A 25856-nucleotide genomic window follows, 5' to 3' on the forward strand; every position below is an offset into this window, starting at 1 on the left:
GAAATATATTCATTTACACCTTGGGGATAATGGAGGGTTTGCATAATGTGATTGACAAAAGCGAGGTGTTTTCTGTTCTTGCTTACTAACAAATCACGTATTCAGTCTAGTCATACAGGCAAAAAAGCTGAATGTCTGATTTTGTTAGTAAGCCATGTTTGATTGCAAGAAAAGAGCCCAGCCTTAGTCACTGATAACTGTCAATCTTGACTGACTTGTATCACTCTAACAAGGGAATTCATATATATATATATATATATATATATATATATACACTCACACATACACACATACATAAAAACTGAGGTTTCATCCTTTTATATTCAGATATTTTCTTTTACCCAAACTAATGCTGTTTTGAACTCTTGCCTTCCCACATGCCACTCTAATGTGGAACAGTTCTGCCTTGGCCTTTCTTTATCCTGATGTCTCTGAATTTCCTGTCCCTATGGTTTTGTCAGTTCTTAACACTGCTTTGAATTTTGCTATTCCTGTGCATCCCAATATTGGAGTTTGGCCCTGAGCTTGCAGCATATGTTTTCCACAGAGTCCAAATTCAGTGCAATATAATTTAAGTTAATCTCCAGTAAAGAACAGCAAAGAGAAGAACTCGGGGGAAAAAAACAGATGGAGAAAGTAGAGCAAACAATTTGCATATATATATATGTGTGTGTGTGTGTGTGTGTCTCTCTCGGTTAAGATTATCATTTCCTACTTCACCTGAAAAGCCCCTAATAGAAATCCAATTGAATGTTTGCCCCAAATCAGCGAATCAGAAAAGGTGCCCTAACTGCCCAGTGCCCCCAGCTAGAAGGGTGCCCACCACTGGGAGCAGGGGGGGGCTCCAGCGCCGCTTTGGCCGTGTTTCTGTGGCGCACAGAAGGGACAGGAAAGAAACTGCTGTCTGTGGGATATCTGTTCCCCATAGCCTTTATAGGTCCTGAGTTATTCCACATTTGTGACTGATAGAGAAGCACTGTGCTACTGCCACTTTTCCGTCTATTTACAGTCCTTCAGGGTTCCTTCTGTGCATGCAGTTACAGCAAGTGCTTGAGCAATGAACTTCTCGATGCCTTCTCAGTACACGTGCGCTTGAGATGCATAATTTGGGCATGCATTTTAAGTAGGGCAGKGCAGGTATTTGTTGGAAACTTGCTCTTTGAAACTCAACTTGGGTTTTGCAAAACGGGGATCCTACATTTGCAGTTCCTCTAAATTTTTGATAAATGTGGAGATCCATTCTCACATCTGTTCCCAAATACACTAACTAATAAAATGTAGAGGTCATGTATCACAGCATTATAGCACATCCATAAAAGAAAAGCATTGCTAAAGATTAAATGCAGCTATCCAAGCAATAATTAAATAAATAATCTTTTTTTGTTTTACCAGCTAAAAAGACATCGAAGTTTTCTCACACCCACAAGCTCAAGGCTGTTGTAGTTAGAGTGCTGAAAAGCAAATTCCAGTGCTGAAAGTCACATATTTCTAAGACTGGCTTTGGGTGTACTACCCAAGGCCTGGAAGCAGTGACTAAAACACTTATTTTTTCTTGTACTCTAGTACTTTCTTTCACAGATTATGATGGAACCAGACAGTGATCCTGAAAAGCAAAGGCAAACCTATTTCCTTACTACTTCTGTGTATTTAATAGAAGAAAAGCAAGAAAACTGTAAAATGATATTTAAATTTTTGTGTAAACCTTGTCCCTTACGTGTTGCAGGATCTTGTTCTTTATAGAATGCAGAAACTTCTTAATCTTGTTTCTTCATAAATAATTCATAGAGCAGGGACTGTCCAGCTGTAGCTGCTGTTCTTTCTTTTTGGCACTGTGTTTTCTACAGTAGTCTGAATTGTCTTGTCACTGTTTCTCATGCATAAGTATAGCTAGGTAGTGTGAGGCCTCTTACTGACACAAGCCCCTAAGATGCAGAAGAGCTGCTTGCTCTCCAGGAAGTTAATTGATTAAGGGACAACTAATCAAATCTTTTATGGATACAGTGAAATTGAAAGATTTTGAATGCATGAGCTTCTGGTTCACATTTGTGTTACTTTAAATGAGACTTATTTTGTTAGTTCTTAAGGTTGCAAACCTGAATACTGAGTGTAAAATTCCCTCCTTAGTGGAGCATGACTTCCTAATGATGGAAGAGATTGCTCATAAGGAAATTTCTGGTTTGGATTTTGTTTTGTTTTCATTTGAGCAGCTAAAGAAATAAAAACTCAGGTATTGCTAGGCTTTCACCTCTGCAAACTTCTGCACAGTTGAGAGGTTTCTAGAATAGCAAAGTCTCCCTGTGCTGTTTGTGGCAACACAATAAAATCCCTGTCACTTAGGTCAAGACAGCTGTAAGGCATTCTGTGCTACTTGTATATGTGTGTCTATAATTTCTAAAATTCCCTTAGTTTATGGAGAGCACTGAAGAAACGGTGATAAAGTTGTAAGCTACTTTGCTAAATAAGAAAGCTGGAATGGTTGTCAGTGATATTTTTATATATTTGATGGTGGTAATCCAACTGGTTACCAGCATAACTTGTTATATGTTTGAGGTAGAGCATCTCCTGAGCCTGCTTGCAGGAGAAAACATCAGGCAAGGCAGGCCCCTAGCCAGAGCCCACATGGCTGGGAGGGCCGTCACAGCGAGGAACATGGCAGCAATTTGTGATTTATAGAACTGCTGCGGAACCAATTTAAGATCACTTGCTGCTTTCTCATTGCCACCTTAAGTGGCACGTTACAGTAARTAGTGTCTGTGAAGAGGCAGGAAAAATATGCTGTGGTTTGTATGACCTCCTTCTCCTTTTGCATCCCTTTGATGTTGGTAAGTAAATAATTTGGTCTACGAAATCTATACTCTACAATGTTGCTTTGTTTCTTCTCCCGCTCTACCTTCCCTTCCCACTCTCAGGCTTCCTCCCACCTCTCCCCAGCTGCTGCTGGTTTGGCTTTGGCAGCAAAATGAGCATTGTGAGGAACTGCTGTAGTACAGGGGTTAAAATGTCTGCTGGGAACCTTATGCAGTCAAACAAATGAGAACACAATTTAAAGAAAATTTCTACAGAATATGTATTTTTTTTCTTTTGCAGTAGGGCATTCTGAGAAGCGGTGGACTTCTCTTAACAAGACATAGAATGAAAAACACTAATTTAAAGGTCATGGCATATTGCAGTCACTGTCTTTTCTGATGATTAGAGACTTGCCTTAATTTCCAGTGGTTTCTTTCGTTATTTGAAAGTACTTTTTGCAGTCTCCACAAAATATTGCGAAGAATGTAAATCTGGACCCTGGAAAAAAAATTCTGGGAATTTATATACTTCTACACATTAGGCTAGGTCAGCCGTGTAAATGGCATCCACTCTGAACTCGGTGGCTTGTGAAACCCTGACCCCAGTGCTCGTGAGTCCACTCGGCAGTCGTTCTTCAACCGCGCGGTCACCTGTCCGCTGCCCCCACCTCCCCCCGGCAGCTCCTGTCCCCCGGCTCGGACAGGAGCAGCCGGACTGACGGAGCAGCAACAGTCACCACACCACCWTGCCTCAGGTTCGTGATGCCATCTTTCATTTTTGTTATCTCCCAGAGCCCATTAATGGGCAGGGCGAAGAGGTCTGAGTTTCGCTGGAACAGGGAGCAGCAGCGCAGATGCCGTTCGCGGGTTGATCTCACTCTTCCGTTGTAACGGTGCAGAAAGAGCTAAAGCTCTTGACCTAGTTTTGCTGCTGAAGAGGTTAGAGATGAAGTGCTTAATTCTGGAATTTACTCAGGCACACAGCAGTGAAAGTGCAAGCACATTTATGTTTGCAGCGTGCRTGACTTGGTTAGTGATGAAGATCCTCATGACTATATGACAAACTGAAGTTTTGTCAGACCGCCTCAGYGGGCTAGGGGGGCCTCCAGCAAAAACCCTTGGGTTTTCCCTGGGCTTCCCCCCTATCCCATGTGGGCAGGGAGAGCACAGGCTTGACTGGAAAGATTTGAGCACTTTTGGGGATGCTCATCAATTTGTATGTATAACGTGAAGCTTCTGTCAAGCACGGGGGCAGAACTGCTTCTTGACTCAGTTGTTATTGTGTCTTTTAATAAGCTAAAGTCATGACTTCAGGGAAAGCAAAATGAGAGGGATTTCTGCTCATGAGGGTGGTTATCAGCAGAACTTGCAAAGCTGCACGCTCAGCTCAGTGGCATTTTCTGCGCTTTGGCTGTCTCCAGGTGCGGTTGTAGCTCTTCAGAAAATACTGGRTTTTGACTGTAACAGTATCTGTAAACAGAGAGGTAGAGAGAAACGGTAGTGTGCAAAGTGGCTCGTGGCACGATGGGGAAGAACACAGGAGCTGCTGGTGCGTGCGGGCCCGCTACGTATGTGAGCACACTTAGGTATAAAGCGTTTTTAGCGCTGGAGTGAATCCAAGTCAGTTATTAATTGCTGAGTGAACATGAATCAGAAGGATGAAAAAGGCAGCTGTTTTCTGCCAGGATGCTGTAGCAATTCTTTTGAAGACAAACTTTGATAGAAAGCTATGTAACTGTTTTGTAGCTGGCAGGATAAATGTTTAGTAAAAGGTGCAGTACACAAAAACTTTTTATTAAAGTACTTGAGAAACGTTTTTGCTATCACAGAGGGTAGTATTCCGAGTTCTTGCATGAAGCTGCCATCTGCCCATTGCCAGGGGAGGACAAACCCAGGGAGCACATGGCGAAGAGGCCACGGCTTGGTGTGTGAGCTGGGCCTGGAGAGAGGTGGGGTGGGGGGACCTGCCCAGCCTGGGCGCAGGTGAAGGCAGGTGTTTTGGGGTGGCAGCAGGGTACTTGGAGGAACCTGTGTTATTTTCAAGTTCTCTAACTCTGCCGCAGTTCAAAATCAACCCTTCAAGTTTCGATTTTAAAAGTATGTGTCGCTACTAGCACGAGAGAAGTCAAGGTGAAAGAAACGTGCTCTGCGTTTGCAGCAGCGGATGCTGGTTGTGGTTCTCAGTTCTTGGGGAGTTATTTCCATTATCTCCCACAGACACTAATTTTATCTTGATGTTAAACAGTCGTAATTCCAGCCTTATGTGAGCCTTYGTACAACCTGAGTGCCAACCAGCGGGCAGGCGCCCTGAATCCAAAGACTGCAGTCTTAAACTTGATTCAAATGCCCATGGGAACTCTGTTTACAAAGTATGTTTGATGTGCTTTTAGTAAGTCCTGGTGCTGCAGAGAGATTTTATTAAACCTGAACATGTTTAGATTTTCTGGCTGATGAATACCTTGTGCTCAAATATTTTGCTTTGCTCCAGTCCAGTGAGAAGGGATGAAACTTGGATGTCTGAGGCAAGGCCATCATCTTCTCGCCAAATGGGGTGATAGAAAGCAGTTGTCAAAAGTAACACTAAGTGAAAACTTAGTGTTAGCAAGAAATTCTGCATCGAATTGTCTGGTTAAATACACATATTTCCAGCCAGAAGAGCTGTGCCTATAAAAAAAACAAGAAGACATGAGGTATTTAAACTATAGTTTTTATGAGGACAAGTAGCCATATTTTAAAATTGAAAGGTTTGAGATGTGGCCAGTATATTTCTACTGAAAATCAAAATTTTATGTAGAAATTGTAGATAAGAAAAAAACTAATGGTAGTCTTGTTCACATTTTCCATTGAAATAGTGGAATTATACTTAAAACTTTTTCACTACGCTGTGGTTAAATCTCTCTTTGAATTATCAGATCCTGAGTTTTTTTCTGCCTTCCCTCCATACCTTCGAACTCCTTCCATAGGGTGTATTTCCCAGCAAATTTTAGTGTAGCATGTTCTGGTAATCTTCATAATTGCTGAGAAACTAAAATTTAGGACCATAGTCAGGCTTCTCTATAAGGAGTTATACTTGACTAGGACTCAGCATGACTTTTTGGATATTACTTCAGTCCTTGTGACATACAAGCTTTCATCATGACCTTTTCCTTTGAGGTGCACAGGCAGGACAGAGGCAGCAAGAGGAGTAACAGATGCAAGGTGATGCTTCACCTGCCTCTCATCAGCACGAGTATTTGAATGACATTTCCTGACTTTTCACTAGTGGAATCTGGACAGGACAAACTTTTATACTTTCTTAGCACAAAAGAGTTGTTCTGGCTTTAATTCATTTCAATGCTGGTTCAAAGACAAATTTTGAAAAGGGAGTTTCCCTGGGAACAAGACCTTGAATAACTTCCACAGAAGAGGATGGCAGGCTGAGGTCTTTGGTGCAGTTTTGCCTGTACACTTGCTGCAGAAATATAATGGTCTATGACCTGTACAGTTGTCAGGGTCTTACCAGGACAGTGGTGTCTTTTTGGCTTTTTTGAGGAGAGTCCTGTATCACAAAGGATGCTTGGCGTTGTTTGGAGGTAACACAGGCCAGAATGTAACCCAGCAAGGTTAAGAGAAATCAAACACTAGGATTTCTGAGTTTTAAAGAGTTCATCTCCATGACATTTTGTTGTACTTGGGTAACTTGTTTGTTTGCTTTCCCTTTTCTTCCCCATTGAGGATAAGTTGCAAACCAAGCTCCAGATTGTAATTATTATTTTTTTTTCTAAGCCCAACTAAAGTAAATGCTTACAGTTAGAAACATACAGTTTAAATAAAGGCCAAGCACAGTTCTTTTTTTTACTACACACCAGTCTCTTGCACAGACAGCAAGGGTGTCTTGTGCCCCACTAGACATAATCCAGTCTTATACTACTAATCCTCCTTGCATCCCTCTCTGGGTTCAGAAAGTTGGCAGCACATGTACAGTATTGCTCTTGATATTTTTTTCCTCATGCAGAATGTTCCCATTGAAAAGGTGATTTGCTCAGAAGGCCAGTTTGCCTTTTATCATTAGCATTTGCCTATGCATTCTAAAATCAATAGAGTCAGAATAAGGAATTTTAACAACAGATATTTTTCAAAATGTGTGAACAAGGAGATCTGGAAAAAACAAACAAATTTAATGTGTTTTATGGTGATATGATTTTGGATCTGTTTCCTAGTCACCTCTATTCCAAGCATGAATCTGCAACAGAATTAAATAGCAAGCAACAAAGCTGGTAATAACGATAAAGCTTCAAAATAAATGCTGTTGCCTGTGAAAAAGCACTTGAGTGAGTTGCATGAAATGGCAGTGTAATTATACAGTAGTGAGTCAAAGTTTAATAGCTTGGAGCTTATCTTTGCAGTGTGCCACTTCCCCCCACCCTCTGGCATGTCACGTTTCTTTATCAACACTTCATTTCTAGTCGTTCACCTTTAAATAGCTTTATCAAATCTTAAGTTTGTTCCTCCTCGTGACTGTGGAAGAAAATTCAGGTAGTAATTAAAATGGACAGGTCAAAAGAGTTTAACCAAAATATCCCCCAGAGCAAAATGCTGGGTAGTTAAAGGACGTATTGTAAATTCCCAGCTATTCAGGATTCTTTATTTTATTAACACTTCTAGGACCAGTTTTAATTTTTGCACTAATAAAGGGTAACAATATACAAGACTTCTAAGTAAAGAGCGTCTATGCTCTAACTGACCTAAAATTGAGGGCTGCCTATTACATGCACATAGATACAGCAGTAGTTCCACTATTGTAGTAGTTTCCATTATTTGGAAGATTTAGCAGAATGATTTGTCTTAAGCTTTTAAAATATAAATTCCAAGTTACTAGCACACTGCAGATTGCTTCCTTTAGTAGTCAAGGTCCCTTATCGGATACCTGCTTCCTTCTCCTCCATGGCTGCTTCCTGTTTTCCATCTGGGCCCCCGCACCCCCCCCCCGGTGTATCCCCTGTGCCTCTTCCGGCGGTCACGCGTCGTGCTCCAGCTGCCCCTTCGATGCCTCTCCACGGCAGTCACCCAGGTGGCTCATGTGTGCACATCGTCGTGAAAACAGCCCCTGTGCCGCCGGCAGTGGCAACAGTGCTATGCGTGTGTCGTAGCAAGTTGGTAGGGAGGCAGCAGCAGTAGCATCTCCCGGTGTACTACCGCGACGTAGCTTGTACGCCACTAGGGATATACATGGCCCACGTTTGAAGTCTCTCTTCCGTGCTTGCTTTGTCCCTGATGCTTTGCACATTGGATAAGCGGAGCAAGAAAACCAACAGAAAAGTAAGATGAGTCAGGTCGGTGATATTATTCAGTTAAATCATGTCTGTGCTTTCATGTATGATTCAGTTACCTTCTCCCTGATGGCTCTATTGTATGGAAATAAAACATGGAATGATAACTGGGAGAAAAATATTTGAGGAAGAAGCCTACCTATTACATTTTGAATTGTATCTTTATGGTTTCAGCAAGGTTTGGCCATAAAACAGAAAACCAGGGAGACTCTGTTTGTACAGGATGGTCAAATACATCTTGGTTCATGAATGTCTCCAACCCTCTTTTCTGATTTGCAAGAGAAATACGATACTTTATTCTAATTACCTATTCTCCAATAACAGCATAACTGAGATAGCATATTACAAAATACTTTTTTAAAAGGGGGAAGTGTGTGTGTGAGACAGGATTACATGGTCAGTATTTTCTTTTTTTTTTTTTTTTTTAATTTAAGAATACATTTTCTCCTCCTTGGTTCTTTGCTTTCTCTAGGGGATGGATGTGGGCATGTGGTGATGTACCAAGACAGCGGGACCCTGGCATCCAGGAACTACCCTGGGACGTACCCAAACTACACTGTTTGTGAAAAGAAAATTCAAGTGCCTCAGGGAAAACGCCTGATCTTAAAAATCGGAGACCTGGATATTGAATCACAGAAATGCGAATCCAGCTACCTTACCATCCTAAGCTCTTCAACGTTGCACGGTATGTAAAAGATAAGGCAATGGTAAATACATGAACTGTTAAAAGTTTGCATAAAACCTAGTTCGTGACTAGACAGAGATGAGATGAGATGACAAACTGGAATCGACTATTCTGCATCTCTCTATTTCCGAGGCAGTTCAAGCCTCGCTGAGGTGTAGCTGCCAAGAGTTTCTGGGAGGGACTGAGTATGTGGGGAAGCAAGTGGGATGTAGTTAAAGCACAGACTGGAATGGAAAGGAAAGAGGTGTTGATAACCTTGACTATTGCTAACTATTATTCACTGATAACCTTTGCCTACTTACTTGCAGAAATTAAATATGTGCAGCCAGTCTGCACTTCTGTGAGAGATTTGTGCAGGAAGATAAGTGAATAAATATGTTAAAACTGTGCACATAATAATAATAATAGAGTCCTCCCCAGGGAGAACCCAAGGCCTTCCTCAAATCAGTTTTCCTAATCAGTTGTTGCTGAAATTTTTGATCTGCTCTTTCTAGAAGAGTTAAACTGTTTTTCAAGTCCATGTGCCTATTTGCAGAAGTCACTTTTATGTTCAAGCAGAGTTCCATACTACGTGAATAAACTCATAAATCAAAATTTCATAAAATTTTGCCTGCTGGGAGTGGGCTGCATCCCCTCAGTTAGCCAAAGCTGAATATGCTATACTGGACGTTACAGGCAGAATGGATTCAATAGAAAAAGAAAATAGAGAGATAAACTACACAGAGCTTTTGCCAGTTTTCAAGGTGACCCCAGCTCTTTGCTTGTCCCAGTGAAGTGTGCGATTCTCCTAAGACTCCTAAGGTATTTTAGTAGTAAGGAAGGCTGATTGCCTTTCATTCATGAGTATGATAGGCCTATAACTCATCTGGTAAGATAAAATCAAGTAAGATATTAAAGCCTTTCTCACAAATGAAGTTAAAGGTAATGATTGTTCTTCACTAGGGAGGTATTACATTTTGAAATGATCTTCACCAGGAGTAAACAGTGATGTGTTCACGTCTAAGCCTTGCACATAGCTTGATCTGAGGCAAAGGAGCATTTCTCAGTGTGTGCTTAGTTTTTTTATTTATTTATGCTGTTTACCTCATTTCAGAACAGTTAAGTAATTAATTCTGTTCATCAAGTATACTGACTGTACTTGGCAGTAAGTGATAGGTGTTTAGTATTTCATTATCATATCTTTGAATAGTTTTTATTGATATTATCTTTGCATTTCTAATCAAAGGCCTTTTTAGGAAAGAAGGATAAATTAATATATTGTTTTTCTGAAATGAAAAGTGAAGCTTGAATACTGCTTGAATTTTTGTCTCCTTACACATCAGCCTGAAGACATCTTCACATAGTTCAGTTGTGCAATTATTCAGCCTGTAAACATAGAATAGCTGTGTATTATGCAATCAAATGCATGTAACTAATTTTTTAAAGTATTCCCACACCCATTTTCAGGCCTGATTGGTAATGTTTGATGCATGTGGACTATAATTTGCATATTCAGTAACGAACTGCACAATTAGCAGATTTTGCTCGTATCTGATTAAGCTCAGGCAGACATACTATCTCTAAGGGTTTTTGTGGTCTGCTGCTTGCTGTAGACTTTCCCATTAGCCTACCTACAGAGYCTCTGCTGTAAATGCGTGTAGACCTATCGTGAGGATAGTGCTAAATGCATAAATTCACAATGACTCTTGTGTTTTAAAAGATGCAGGGGTTCATAGATGAGATGAGGACCTCTCCAAGTGAGCTGATTCAAAGTCTTCCTATAGCTCTGGGTTTTAATATGCATTTAGCTAAGCCAAAGCAGCTTTGTGAGTGGACATTGCTATCAGCCCTGCTAAGTGTGATTTTTGCCAGCTCCATCTCCTCTTTGCAACCCTCCGCTCATCATGTACATGTACAGGCAGGTCAACATCTTCCCCTTCAGCTGAGAAGATGTTGACCTGTGCTGTTGAAATTCTTTCATAGGATGATGGACAGTTGAACAGATTTTTTGAGGCATTGAAAACATTTGAGCAATGAAAAACTGGTGTTTGAATGTTTTGGGATTTCTGTATTTGACCTGAGTTTAAAAGGGAAAATCTAAAAGGTTATGTATGAAACCTGGCAGTGCGAATATTATTCATATTTCAAATTAGCTAAATGGTCTCTGCTCTTTATTTAAGAGGTATGCCATTATAAGAAAAGAAGATCCCAAAAGAAGTGTTTTAAATACTGTTCTGACCACTCGAATTCTTCAGAAAACAAGAGAGTGAATGTCAGTAGGCATACACACTTCGATTGAGGAATGTATCTGCAGCTCAGAAAATTGGTCAGAGGCAAAATGCTACGCAAAATATATACCACGTAAATGCAACACTAGCATAAACAGGTCTTCAGATGGCAAAGTTTTTTTTTTTCCCTTTCAGATTTTCCCCACATGTTGTCTTTATTATGTGACTGTGATTCATTTGTCATTATAACATTTTGCTAGGATTCATGCAATAAAGCAGGGAGCAACTCAATTCATGTTTGGGGCACTGATGTTCCACACCCTAAAGGGAAGTGGTTATATACAAATGAGTGGATTCATGGACTTATGTTAGCCAGAGGATTTCTCCCCTTTAGCCAGTCTGTCACTACAAATTATACAACAGAACACTTAAATACAAGTTTTATTTAAGTTTTAGGCATTCCTCAAATTTTGTAGACCAGCACAAAAGTGCTGTGAATCTAATCTCATTCCTTCTTAAAAAAGCGTGTACCAACCATTGCTTATGCTGGCTAAAGCCTCACTTTCAGCTGTGATACAAAACTGACGGTACAATTCTTTTCACCTTCAACACTTCTGGGTTTGATGAACCAGTGAAGGCAGCCATCGTATTTAGATTTTTACGCTATCACCATCAAAAGATTGTCCTATAGCAGCTGAAAGCCGTATCTCAGGGTCATTACTCTGCACGCTATTTTCTTCAGTGTTCACCGAAAGAAAGACTCCGTAGCAGACCTTGTCTTTCAGACTGAGCATGGTATCCAGATTTAGATGTGAAATTATTAATCATCAGTCAGGAAAGCTAGTCTAACATCAGTTTTGGTGAAACTGAGTCACCTTTGTCTGACGAACCTTAAATGTTAACACAGCTTATGCACGTGTTGTCTCTAGGAGAAATAAATATGCGATAATGTCTCCTTTCAAAGGCATAGCTTTGCATTGTACAAAAATATTTCCTTTGTCCCACAGAGGGAATCGCACAGTATGGACAAGGTGCAGCCTTTATTGAAATGCTTTTCTCCTAGAGTGAACTGCATTATCTGAGCATATAAAAATACTGAGCTCTGAATAATGCTTCTGATTTTTTACTTAGTTAAAGGGATATGTGAAAGCAAGATTAACCATGTAGTTCTCAAGAAGACAACAGCCATTGCTGCACTGACTGTAAGTGTGTAACATGAATGTTTTAAAAGTTTAATAGGAATTGCTTTTAGAGACCTTCTTTTCATGTTTTTGTCAGATTTCTGTATCCCTTTTGCCCCTTTTTTGTCACTTTTCCCCTCTTTCCCCATCTAATGGCTTAGTATTTTTTCCCTTAATTTTGTGAGGTGATCATCAGTCTTGACTGGAAAGACAGATTAAAGAGCAGCTAAGTGCCTGCTTAGTTCTCCATTCACTTGCAGTCAGTAGAGGTTGATGTGCTCCTCTGGGGCGGATGTCAGATCTGCTGAGTGACTAGTAATAATTTGGAGAGTTAACTTGTTCTTGCATATTTTACAGCCAGTAACTAGTGTGAAATTGCTAGAGAAATTACTGAAAACGCTTTCTCCTCCCCACACCCAGTCACTGAAGGTTGTTAGAAAAACCGAGCATTTACTGACATGCAGGAGAGTCTGATTGCTGGTGTGTGTGTGTGTGGAGAAGCGAGCGCCTTCCAACGCCTTGTTTTGGCTTGAGGGGATCCATCAAACCAGTTTTTCCTTATTATATATTGTAATAAATGTCTTGCTTGAATAAAGGGTGTGGCCAGGTTTCTTTTTCTCCCCTCAAAGGAAACTTGTGATTACACTATTGTTTCTGGTATTTCAGGAAATCCAGGGAAATGTCCAGACAAGTTCTCACTGAAGATCAAGTCGAGCAGTTTCTTAACAGCCAAAACTCTTTTTAACAGTTGGCTTTTGAATGAGTGTTTACAGTATTCCAAGGCCTCAGCTTTGGAAAGATTTATGAAGTGAAGAATGTCTGCTTTTGTTTTATCAAATCCCATGCTTTTCTCTTAGATGCATAAACTATACTGTATATTTTTCTGTGTTTTTTTGTTAAGTGGGTACAGCTCTTTACTAAAGATTCCTAACCCTTACTGTGTTTCTGTCTTTCTGTTTAGCTAAAACCACAGATCTGGTAAAAGGCTGGGGCATCTCACTTGGGGTCAAGCAAGCCCCAAGCCTGTGAGAACAGGTAGCCAAGACCCTCTAATTTTCAACTGTAATTAATTCACCTTCCTGACCCTCACTAGATGCCTTTTCTTTCCTTTCCTGAAGTCTTTGGCCACCTTTTGGAAATGCTAATTGAAAGTTATATTTGTTTTTTCCTAAAACTGAGGAATGGTTATCGCTTGTTCTGGAGTTGTGACCGTGTTGCGCAGAGTTGAGTGCCGAATAGCCAGGCTGTCTCACCCCGACTGCCAGACCCTACTATGCCATCARCTCACATGTGCTGCGTATTAAACACCACCTTCCCCCATGTCCTGTGAGGGCGGCCTTTTTGTGGCCTGGGGTGCCCTTGCTCGGGGGTGTGGGTGCACGGCAGGGATGGAGGGAAGAGGCCTCCCCGCTCCTCTTTCGTAGTGACTGCCTGTGAAAGCGAAGTTTTGGTGCGAAGGTGGGATGGGGACAAATTTCAAGAACACAGTGTTTTCATATGACACATTCCCGCTGGTTTTGCGGGGTGTTTTTGAAAGATTCACATGCTGGCTAACTGAGCTTTTAGCTCTGAAGTGAGGCCAGCATAATCCATGTTCACCATGTTCCCTGTCCTTCCCCAGCTACTGAGGTACTTCCAAGTTACTTTTGGTTTGAGAAAAGGCTACTGAATATAAAGATCATAATTTAAAATGCTCTCCCCCTACAGCTCCTTAGGGGAGTTGTGTTAATGATAATCCCAAAGGGGAAGATCCATGGGTTGATGCTACACACTGCTCACCAGCCATGGGTTACACTGCAAGACAAGCGTTAAAGACAGAAAAAAGGGAGAAGATTCCCAGTTGAACGGAGGATTTTATGAGCTGATATCTAAGCTGAGTTTCTTAAAGACTTTTGCAAATGCCAAATGAAGTCAAGGAATCTGAAAGCAGAACAAATCAGGCATGCAATAGGTACAGATGAAAAAATTGCTTTTAAAAGAAAGAAAAAGGGCTTACAGAAGAGGTAGATAAAATTAAGAGCTGGGGAAGAAAACAGCATGTAACTGTTGCTCATTGGTGTGAGAGAAGAGTCCTCCAGGCACAGCATTTCTTAAGGGAAGTAGAAAGAATAAAGGAACATAATTCAACAAAGCAGTCTCAGGAAATATGCCAGAGACTGGTTGACTGTAGAAGTAAACTAGACTTCATAAAACAGACAGTGCTGTAAAGATCATCGGATTTGCAAAACAACACTATTATGAAAAAGACAAAAGCAGTAGACTATTGCTAACATTTCAAAAATAAACAACACATAAAATAATCTCTTCAGTCTCCAGATGAGCCAGCCAAAGGATATTCATGAGACAATTTACAGCGATTTTTGCAGGATGTTAATACTGCTTGGAGACAATGATTCCGAAATAAGAGTATTTCATTTAAGCCACCTAAACCATGTCAACAGGTCAGGAGTTCTAGAAGAAAGGCATTAAATGATAATTTAATTATAGCAAATATTAAATAATGTACATTTGAAATCCCTAAGCCCCTAATAGTTTTCATGTAGAATTAAAATATATATATATATATATATATATATATATAAAAGAATCTGGAGTGAACATATGCAACCACAGTTGGGTCAGGTCTTTAATGAGACACTGAAAGAAGAAAAGGCATCTGGATGTAGTAATACTGAAATATGGAAAACACCTACTCAGTTGCAGGACAGATAACATGTCTCTATTAAAGCAAAATATTTTCTTTGTTCTTAGTAAACAAACCAAACAATCCTGCCTACTTACCCTAGCAAAGATCCAAGAGCCACTTCAACAGGAAGCAGAGAGAGAGATCATCATTCATGACTTGTTTCTCAAGACAAATATGCAAAGCAACTCACCTCGCAACAAATATCAGAAGATGAAAAACTGATAGCGTGATCTGGCATTTTCCAAAAGGCATCATAAAAAACTTTTGGCTCGGTACCAAGTTTAGAATTAGATATTTATCTAGAGTCAAATCCAAATCCTGCAATAAAAGTTTATCAAGGCCCTATAAACAGGGGTCTCCCTTTTATACTAGGCACAAACCAAGGCTCTCCATCATCCCTTCTCTTCACTGTGGCTATGTAGTATTCATACAGACAGCCTGGGGCAGTCAACTAATCCAAGGTAGAGCAGACACAGAGGACAAGGAGCACTTATAAGCCTTAAAAGTAGATGATAAAATAGTATTTTTGACGCATGCTCTTGTCACCTCAATTTCAAGTGGAAAATACTGAGTTAGTAAATGTGAGGTTTTCAGATGAAGTCCAAGGGCTAGGGAGGCTGATGGGTTTTAGCCTTCTAATGTCTGTAACATCCCACATTATGTGTATTCAAAGGAAGACCTGATAAGTCAATGGAGAGGAAATCTACTGAGCATTACTGTGTATATAGAAAGAGCATCTAACTCAGGCACACCACAAGCTGGAATGTTTGGAGTCTGCGAGACTATCCTTTCTGTGGCTTTATACCACTAAAGTAAATGGAGGACTACTTTATGGAAGTGCATAGGAAAGAGTATATGTGATTAGAAATAATTACAATATTTTTCTAAAGAAAATTAGAAAACGGGTCAAAATAAATCAAAATCCATATCTTACCCTGATTCAGTTCTATTTTCTAAGCATTACAAGTTATTATCCTGAAGAATTTCTTGGAAGTTTGTCAATGTAAAATAAATTAATTGTGGGGAAAATGAGAATCAGGGGTTAAAAAGGCCACTCTGCAGAAGCTTGGCAAAATGGAGAGAGGTGCTGCTGAACGTAAAAAAATATTATTGGGTAAACCAAATTGGAAGAGTGCTTTCATTGGTCATTCTAAACACAATAAATACTGAAGAGAAAGAAGAATAACACCTTTCCCTGAAAACAGACTGCACATGATTTCATGCAGTAAAGAACCTCTAAGCTAAAATGGTATCTAATCAGCTTCTCTAAGAACAGCAATAGAGGTGTGAGATAATGCTTTTTGTTTTTCTAAACACTAAGTATCAGTGCTAATTTCTGTATTTGATAGCACAGAATTAAACTGTACTAAAACCCAGCAAAGTCTGAATGACCTAGCAGTATACTGCTGATATATTGCCCGAATTCAGAGGAATTGTGTTCAAATAATTTGCAAGGATTCATCAGCTTGCAAAAAAAAAAAAAAAAAAAAAAGGAACAAGTGAATGTTCTGTTGTAGCAATAAATGCATCTTATTTTTTTTTCAAATCTAAATTAATAAACCTTTTGGAGAATATTCATTCCGTAGATCCTGCTTCTCTGTTATAAAACATCTTTTAGATAATACCTTTTAGATATCTTGGGCCTCTAGTTCTGAGATTCTTAAAGCCCATTTATCCACTGGAGTCTCCCAAGGCGCATCGGAACTGTTCTTAGTGGAATTTGAAGATAATCATAGCATTTGTAACCATTACAGGATTTGTTACTTAACAGTACAAAACTCATCTTTAGGCACTGCATGCTGATTTCTTAAGCTGACTGTTTCTGGATATTTGGCTTTCATTTGTATTATACAGCACTTTATGTCTATATGACTCTTTATGTCTAGACTTTTTTTGTTTTATCGTTTTTGCTTGCGACATATGTGATTTGTTTGTATAATTAGCTGGAACACATGTAGACTTGCTCCTGGAGGTGTGTGGTTGAGTGAGTCAGCAGTCTAAATTATACCTAAATAGTAGATAGGTCACTGAGAATCGTTACAAGGGAGAGAGCCAAAGCGTGTTTGTGAGAATATTCTCACACCTGTAGATATCTATGCATGTACACATGTAGAATCAGTCTTTGAGGGAAGAAAAGAACTAAAGCTTTCTCAAGTGTTTTGTTTTAAAGAAATGTAATGCCTTCTTGTCTTCTTCTCCTCTCTCTCTGTCTCTCAAAAATAATCTAAGTTAGCACTTTACTTCTCCCACTGCAACCTGACACAAAAGACCACCTCAAATAAATCACTCTTGCAGTTGTCTGGTATGACACAGTGTCAGATGCTGTCTTTTTGATAAGTTCATTTCTAAGCAATTTGTTTAACCCTTTTTATAGACATTGTTTTCTCTAAGTTGTGAGTCATTTGCAACACATGAGTACTCCAGGGAAATGTCATAATTGTTGCTTTGTTTCTGTGCCTGCCTGGTCTTGCCTTTTAATTTATAAGCCAAAACTCAGACTTACTCTTTTGATTTGTCCTATTCTGTTAATAATTGGCTACTGTTGGCTCTGATTGTGTTACTCTCTGTAGGCTGGTCTTACAGTTGTTGCAAGGCTGGTGAAGACCACCCCAAGAGGATAAAAAAGTAGTGAAGAGGCTCTTAGGAGCCTATTAGAAAGGGTACCATTCACTGGATTTATGCTGTGTGGTGGCTGTAATTTCTTGTTTCTCAAAAGTCAGTTCCAAGTTACCCCAAAGTATCCACCACAAATAAAATAAGACTGTCTGGGAAAAATTGAAGTGATCAGTTTTTACCCCAAGGACTTGCTTTAGGATACCAAAGCTGTCACTCACCTCAACAGGGTAGATGTCTTGAGGGCTTTCAAAGGTTCTTATTTGCTTTTTCTCTTAGTAAAAATATATTAGCTATTTTACAAATACYGCTTATTAACAGTTTATATTGCAAACATCTTCACAAATTCAGAGAACAGTTTCCAAACTGCCTTTGATTTGCTGGGTCATCTGTGCTTGAGGGCAGCCAGAGACAAGTGTTTGCACCCAGATGTGGTGACAGAAGGCAAGAGCAAAGACTATGGAAGTCTCAAAAGAAAGTTCCCCTCAGGAACTGACTTCCAGTGAAGCAAATGTAATTATCAAAAGTCCCAGGGACTCCTCCTGTCTCACAAAAGGAATGTCCCAAACAGTATTGCCAGATACTGCAGTTGGAAGCTATAAAACTCTTACCTAAGTCAGGGTAACACAAGGCTCATGTTTCTCTCTCCCTCCACCTCTCTCTCTCCTTCCCTCTTCTTCTCTTACCTTCTTCTTCCCCCCACCTCTTTTTCATTTCAAACTCTAAAGGAAACTTGAATTACATATTTCAATTGTTTGATGCTTCTAGAGGGAAAATAAATGAACATATTTTCTAAGTATTTGGTAAGTGGTACTGTACTGCCTTGTTGTACAACTTGACTCATGGCACCCATGTCCTTTAAAATCAGGTATGCTGTTTGTGATCTTAATCTTTTCTAAATAGCTGTTACGCTAAAGAAGCATGATCTGTAAGCATCTGGAGAGTTTATCTAGTGGACCCTATGTAGATCCCTTGGATTGCCTTTAAATGGTCTATTCTTTTCTCTAATGAGTTACTGCTGTTTTTAAGAATGTTATACTTCAAAGGCCAAAGAGTGTTAATCACTCTCTTAAGGCTTAAGTGATGAGAGATGTTAATGCTAGAATTTTTACCATGGAGAGACAACTGGATTCATGGCATTCTTTGTCAGGGTAACTTTGGAGCTCATGCCCATAAAGGACTGAAGTCAAAATCCTTTCGTCAACATTTGGAATCATCCTGAAGGAGAAGAACAAGCATATTATGAAATTCTTTACTTATCCATCTTATACTATGTTATCTAAGCTTTTGAAATCTTCTTTGTTCTGTCTGTAGGGCCATACTGTGGTAATGTGATGCCTGTCCCCAAAGAAATCATTTTGGATAGTAATGAAGCAACTATTCACTTTGAGAGTGGATCCCACGTGTCAGGACGAGGCTTTCTGTTATCATATGCCAGTAGTGACCATCCAGGTAAAGTGAAATCCAAAAGCACTACTTCTAATGGATTAGCAGCATAGTCCTCCCTATTTCTTGTCTACTCCACATACAGGCTTTAGCCCAGTATTTGGTCCAAAGTATTTCTAGAGATCTTATTAGCATGAACCATAATATTTTTAATAGCGTGTGCACAAGAAGCAGTTGTAACCTTAAGCAGATATAAAGGCTGCTGAAATCTTACCTAGATAATTTGCAGTACAGGCCCAGTGAAACAGAAAAAGAATATGTTCTCCTTGAAGCTTCACTGTGCTCTGGGCTCCAACATTTACTGCACAGTGAAGGGATTGTAGAGATTAAGGTTTAATTCCTACAGTTGATGTTCTGGGGTCTGTGCAACTTTGTTGAAGGTAACAGAAACTCCACGTTGTGTATGAAACATAGGACGAGTAGAAGAGGGAGACAAAAAGGATGAGGGAAACCATATCTGTTGCTTTCTAGCTAATAAAATTGTGTAACTATTATACAGAGAGATCTTTAAATGTATTTTCATGTTTAGGCAAATATTCTTCTGTTTTTTCTATGTTCTGCGATTGGGATTTACATTTGTAAACTTTTCACAGATCTCATCACATGTTTGGAACGAGGAAACCACCACACAAAGACTGAGTACAGGTAAAGGGGGTTTAAAGCTCTCTGCGCTGTGGCTTACTTTTCTGTATCTGTCATCTGGTCTGCTAATTGTTGTAAAGTATCATACAAGACTTAGATTCTTAGTTTTCTGGAGAAGTTTTTGAGCCACAGTGCTGTAATAATCTAAGGCCTGGTTGTGAGAGGCAGTAGTGTGGAATAGAAGTCTATGGCCCAGAAAAAAAGAGGGAATCAAATTACAGAGCACTCAGCAATTCTGATTTGGGCATATATATACATAGTATATGTAAAAAGAGTTTCCACTTTGCAATTCAAAGTAGCCTCAAAATCCATTGCATCTCTTGAGAGCAGAAGGGATGAAACATCCCGCATGATCACACCCTCGCTGATAAATGATTATCTCAGGACAACCTATAATTTCTTAGGGCCTTGAACTTTATGATAGAATTTGAAATGGTAATAAATTGTACTCTTCTGGTGTTGTCTGGATGTGGATGTAGGYGTCTTATCTGGGCTGTGTTGAAAGCTTGTGTAGTAGCATTTCTGGAACAACAGAATTAAAGAAAAATGCAATTGCAAAACTGCTGTTTTGGCTCTCTGTGTGTGCTACTATGTGCAGTCCACTGATGAACTCGAGGGCACATTTACCTTCTAGAATCACTCGTAGATGATCAGTCAGAACTTACTGTTAAAATATTTATTAGTTTGCGAGCATTTCTTGTGTATGAGTGTGTTTCATCATTACAATCCAGATTTTAAGCAAGGATCTGTTCTCTTACTACAGCAGATATTGTCCTGCTGGCTGCAGAGACGTAGCAGGTGACATTTCTGGGAATATAATAGAAGGATACAGAGATGTAAGTACACAAATAACGAGGGGAAATTTATAAAGACAGAAGATTTATAAAGGCAGAATCCACTGCTCAATTACATAGCACAAATTAAAGTTTCAACTTTTGCTGCTTGGCTTTTGTTAGTATTTCTTCCCAGCTGCATTAGATATAATTCTTATCATTAATATATTAGTATGTTATCAGTATATAGGCACTGAGACATTTTTAAATGGACTAATCAACTGTGTGTGAGCAAAGTCCACTGACTGTCAAATATGCCTACAGACTGTTGGTTTCTGGCTTTTTGGCTGCATGGGGTTTTTCCCCCCTTGAGGTAGTGCTCATTAATGTACTAAATATTCCTATGACTTCAGCTTTTACTTATTTGGATCTAGTGCACTTCTCTTGAGTAACCTCTTGTAGGAAAAACAATAAATTTCAGTAACGCGTGGCTTTTTATTAAGATTTTGCCTACAGTATCCCAGGAATCTACTCTGAGATGAAATGAATATTATACACTGCCTAATCACAGCCCGTTGATAACTACCAAGCCCTTGGACTGTTTTTTATTAATTACTCTTTCTTGAAAGTGTAGAAGTTGCCCGAGTGGTTACATTTTTCCCTCGGTTCATATCATAAATTGCTCTGCCCTTGCTGTGCCCCTCACTCCAGCCTCTCCTCCCTTCATTCCTGTGAAATCTTTACATCTCTCACAGTGGAGTAAGTTTAATCACACCATTGAAGTAAAATCCCACCCTATCACAAATAAAGCAGTTGTTGAGTTTCCAGAAAGTCAGTGTTCATGTTTAACTTGTTCATCCAGTTATTCAAGCATACCACTCCAGCCTGGAAAATGGCAGGGCTGAAAAAACAAAGAAATGCCACGTTAGACTGTAATTAGCAGGAGTTATTCCTGCCATTCTGGGTGATTAGAAGAAAAAAAAAAAAAGCAGCACATGGCATGACCTGTGCAGATCTTATCTACGCTCAGGAATTTTTGCAAGAAATTTTCCCTTCACTGCTAACAGGGAGGCAGCTTTCGTGATGGGAGCAGCCTTTAGGACTGCCAGGTAGCCCCTGCTGCCTTCGCATCCCTTAACTGCCCGGCTGCCTTTGGAGCGGGTAGTCATCGCTCGGTTATCCTGGTGCTCGAGTAGTAGAGACGCCCCAGCTGGCCCCATGCGAATGACCGAGCAGACTTGCCCGTTCTGTCACCACCAGCTTGGGAATCTCTGTTGCACTTTTCTGCCGACCTTTCTTTCCTCTGTTTCACCTTAATGATATGTTATTGCCACCCAGTCTCTTTTTTCGCTTTATCAGGATTATCCCACCTGAGATACTGGCAAATTCTTAAAACCCAGGGGCATCCAGTAGACTGCCAAATTTCCTAACATATGCCATGCCTCAGCTCCTCAGCCAGCATGCAGGAGTAGATATGTCTGGCTTCAGGCAAGGCCATGACATATTTTTCATTTTCTCATTGCAAAGACGAGTGATTGCCTTGCCTTTGACTTTGTTTTCCTGAGGAGGGCCACAATATTCATTAGGTTAAGACCTTATGGCACCTTCTCAGAAGCAGATTATTTGCTTTTCCCATTTTATAAACTTGACATTTGGAAAGAGATCTAATTTTTTCAAATTTGCAGAATTTTATGAGCTGTAAAACATGTATAATGGTGGCTAGGAAGTAAAAGTATTGGAAAAAGCTTGCCAGGTTTTTCCTGATGGTTTTGCGCTCCGATGACTTCTGCCTTGCAGACCTCGCTGCTGTGCAAGTCGGCCATCCATGCCGGCGTTATCGCGGACGAGCTGGGCGGCCAGATCAGCGTGACCCAGCAGAAGGGCATCAGCCGCTACGAGGGCGTCGTGGCCAACGGCGTGCCCTCGCAGGAGTGAGTATCCGCAGGGTGCCTCCCGCTGACCCGGAGTCACGCGGAAAGCACAGCGAACCCCCCCAGATCAGTAAACACAGGTGGGATAGCACATGCCGGTGCTTTATGGGGAGGAAAAGACGTTACGATACAAGAGAAAAAGGGTGTGGGTCTTGGGGGCTTTTGGGCTTTGGTTTTATAGCTTTATTAGAATAGTGTTGGAGGTGGATATAGGAAAATGCTTCAAGTTTTAAGCGTTTTTATACCATGTTAAGCTGTGTCGTCGTCGTCTTTTTTTTTTCTTTTCCTTCAAAAACATATTTGCAAATTACTTTGTTAGCAGGTACTTGAAAGTATGATGTTCTGCAACAAATACCTTTAATGGTTGCACTAATAAATCAGGTTCAATTAATGTTAAAGTTTAAAAAAAACTAGGAAGAATGAATAAATAAATAGCGCTGTTGAGCCATAGGGGATTTAATGGATAATTTCTTAAACGTGCTTTTGACATGTTCAGAATTTTTTCCTTTTAAAATATTTATAGCAAGGGTGTTATATTTACCACTTATCTGCTGCCTTTTAACTATACTGTTGCTGAAGTAGAAATAAATCCCCTAATCTCTATCCAGCACAGTAAGCCCTTCCAGCAACTGCCTCTGTCATTCCTGTTGGTTCATATCTTTTAATTTTCAAATGTTAGCTGGGTTTTGCATGAGGCATTTTTCTTGTGGGAAGGGAAATCTCCTCAGCCCAATAGCCTGTGAGAGCTAAGGGAATATGCCATTTTTTAATATTTTTTTCCTGTTCTTCCCATGTTTTCTCCAGGCCCCCTGACAGTTTTACAGTTACAATTTCATTCATGCCAAAACCAAAAAAAAAAAAAAAAAACCCACCAAAAACCCCTAATACAATACCATCTCAGCCATTCAGTAACCATTAGTTTTAACTGTCTCCCTCCTCTCAGTGAAACAGAATAAGCAGACCAGTTACAGAATCACTGAGAAACCTATTGGTACCAAAACTGAAACTGATTTAAAGCTATCCTTATATGCACCTCACTGCTGTCAGGTGCTGAGCACTTAATCAAATGTTTAATTTTTAAGTCCTGTTCCCAGTGAGGCTGGCCATATTCACACCGTGAGCCCATGGCAAACGTAGCATCCATCCAGTCTGTTGATGTGCTTAAACTTAAGCATGGGTCAAAATGCTTGGTATAATGTCAGTGGACTACCCAGAGATGGGTAGCACGTAGAACACTAGCAGAAGGCCTGTAAAGCCTAAATATTTTTTATTTTTCTTAAACATGTTGCTTGACAGCTGATTGTCTATGAAAAATAATGTAATCTTGTCTCAAGCAAAACAGAACTGAGATCTCAGCTCAGTCACTAAGCCCTGCTATAAAACAAATAATATTTCCATCACACATGCCAGCTTTGTGAAACCCTTAAGCAATTAAATATTTTGTGCCTTCACTAAAGATGTTATAGAACCATTTAGATATATTTGTATGTTCATGCTCCTTGACAATCCCAGGAGTAATTCAGATAGTAGCATATAAAATGGCATAATGAAAGACAGCTGGGATTTCCATTTGTATTTTTTTCATAATACAAGAGCTAGTGAGCACCGAATGAAGTGTAAAAGACAGCAAATGTACACTTGCTGAGGGAAAATAGTTTGCATAATCAACCCATGAACTTAGCTGCCAAGTGTCCTTTTAATGCTGCTATTCACAAAATGTCTTATACATTTTATATGAGTGATAAAAGTACCCACAGAGATGAAAACTTGCCTCTGTTACATCAAGTGGCAAAACTCCCATTTGCTCTAACGGAACCGGAGCTAAAATATGTGGTTTGAGGCTGAAGGGAGCTACGAAGGCTCGGATTCAGGCCATGCAACGTTAGGTCCCTCGGAGAGCGCTCTGAGGAGGAGTGCAGGCACCTCGAGTGGGTCTCCCGCGCACCTCAAGGAGGCCGGGGTGCTCTGTGGGGAGGATGCAGATCTAAAGGGGTTAAATTGCCTGGAGGAGACAACCGTTGCTTCCTGCAGAGCCAAAGGTAAACGCAGTCACAGTGTGTGTCAGGTRCCTACCAGCTAGATGGCACGATTTCTAGCAGAAAAGGAGGGCAAGCACAGCGCGGCTCCTGCTACCCCCAGCAGGTGGGACAGTCACGGGAGCAGATGAACTGCTGGTGGGATCCCATTATTCCAGGAGGGGGAAATGGGAGGAGGAAGGGAAATCATTTTATTCCGAAACATGAAAAAGCATTTCCAGAAACCCTGCGTCCATTTACTAAGAAAATGAAGGGATGCATTTCATGCTTTAAGAAGGCTTTTAAAATATGTATTTCTAAAGCTGCGTAACTTCCCTGTCCTCAGGATACATACACGCTGCAATAAATTCCTTTTACCAGGAACCACCAATGCTGTGAAGGAAAAGTTGGCACTTGGACAGCAGTGTTTTAAGAGCTCTTAATACTCCTTTAAATGCAAGCTTACTCAAGTTTCTAAAATCTCATTTACGGTAGATTTCAGTATTAAAGATTTATATTATTTAGTGACTTGAGCTGAAATTGACCTCATCAAAAGCTGCTGCCATGTGCATTGAGCTGTTAAATATCTGTATTCTAGTGTAAAAGTTAGGCTATGAATCGCTCACTTACCAGCTCTTAAGGCCTGACCTTGGCCTCCCTGGCTTCATTGTTCAGTATGCTTGCTATGCCCTGTTATCTGTGTGATTTTCAGTTCTCATGATCCATGAGAGGACCTGAACCCACAAATGATATAATGAAGATCAAGTGGCCAGATTTATTGGGCAGTTCTGATATCCAAGTACAAATACACGGGGGTTTAACTTTGTAATCTGAACTGGTCTGTGAAGGTCTGTAAACATGTATCTGCACATGTGAAATCATTTGCCTTTGCAAAGGAAGCAACCACACAATTGCACATGAATCGTGCAACTGGAGATTTGGGGTTAACCTGCATCATTTATAAAAAACACTTCCTTGAGACTGACTCTGAAAAAAAGGATTTTACATTAACATACATTTATTATGTGAAGCAGCATCTTTTTTGAAGAGGTACCAGTGCAGGTATCTCATGCAGCCCCATCACCAATACTGTTTGCTAGGCAAAATTGTGAAGGTTGCCAGGAAAACGAGGAGCACAGGTTGATACCATCCCTTAAAGGACAAAGTGAAGTTTGTGTGACAAATGCCTCTTGCCACATTATTAAACTGATGAATTATCACTTACTGAATTAGTTTGTCCTTTTCAGTGACTTGCAGAATTATATCAGAAATATTTCAGCATGACTTCATGTCTTTATAGATCTTAGAAATGTGAACCTCATCCCTTTCTTTGCTAAAATTAGAGACCTGTAGTTCAAAAGGGATCTCAGTGACTTTTTTAATTACAAAGGGATATCTCATAAGTAAGTATTCTGGGAGGACTGTGATTCCTATGTTGGATAGGTTTTACTGATCAGCATGTTTTTTTTTTTTTTATTTTCTTCTTTTCTCATGTAATGGATTGCTCTGTATTTAACAAGAAAGCAAAAACTGTTTTTGCTATAATTTAGAACTGGTTGGAAGTAAGCAGAGCACAACTGAT

The 25856-nt window shown here is 40.0% G+C and overlaps 1 protein-coding gene across 2 annotated transcripts in view; it reads left to right on the forward strand.

Annotated features, from left to right (window-relative positions):
- The window catches only part of DCBLD1 (discoidin, CUB and LCCL domain containing 1), a 47970-nt gene that overhangs the window by 7067 nt on the left and 15047 nt on the right, over window positions 1-25856 (forward strand). For both annotated transcript variants that reach the window (XM_026065992.1, XM_026065993.1), the window contains exons 2-6: window positions 8568-8780; window positions 18782-18919; window positions 19507-19558; window positions 20319-20391; window positions 22126-22259. In XM_026065992.1, the coding sequence (XP_025921777.1) occupies window positions 8568-8780; window positions 18782-18919; window positions 19507-19558; window positions 20319-20391; window positions 22126-22259 (610 nt within the window). The remainder of the gene's footprint in view (window positions 1-8567; window positions 8781-18781; window positions 18920-19506; window positions 19559-20318; window positions 20392-22125; window positions 22260-25856) is intronic.

This window comes from Apteryx rowi, unplaced genomic scaffold (genome assembly GCF_003343035.1).
Source record: "Apteryx rowi isolate R43461 unplaced genomic scaffold, aptRow1 scaffold_235, whole genome shotgun sequence".
Lineage (NCBI taxonomy): Eukaryota > Metazoa > Chordata > Aves > Apterygiformes > Apterygidae > Apteryx > Apteryx rowi.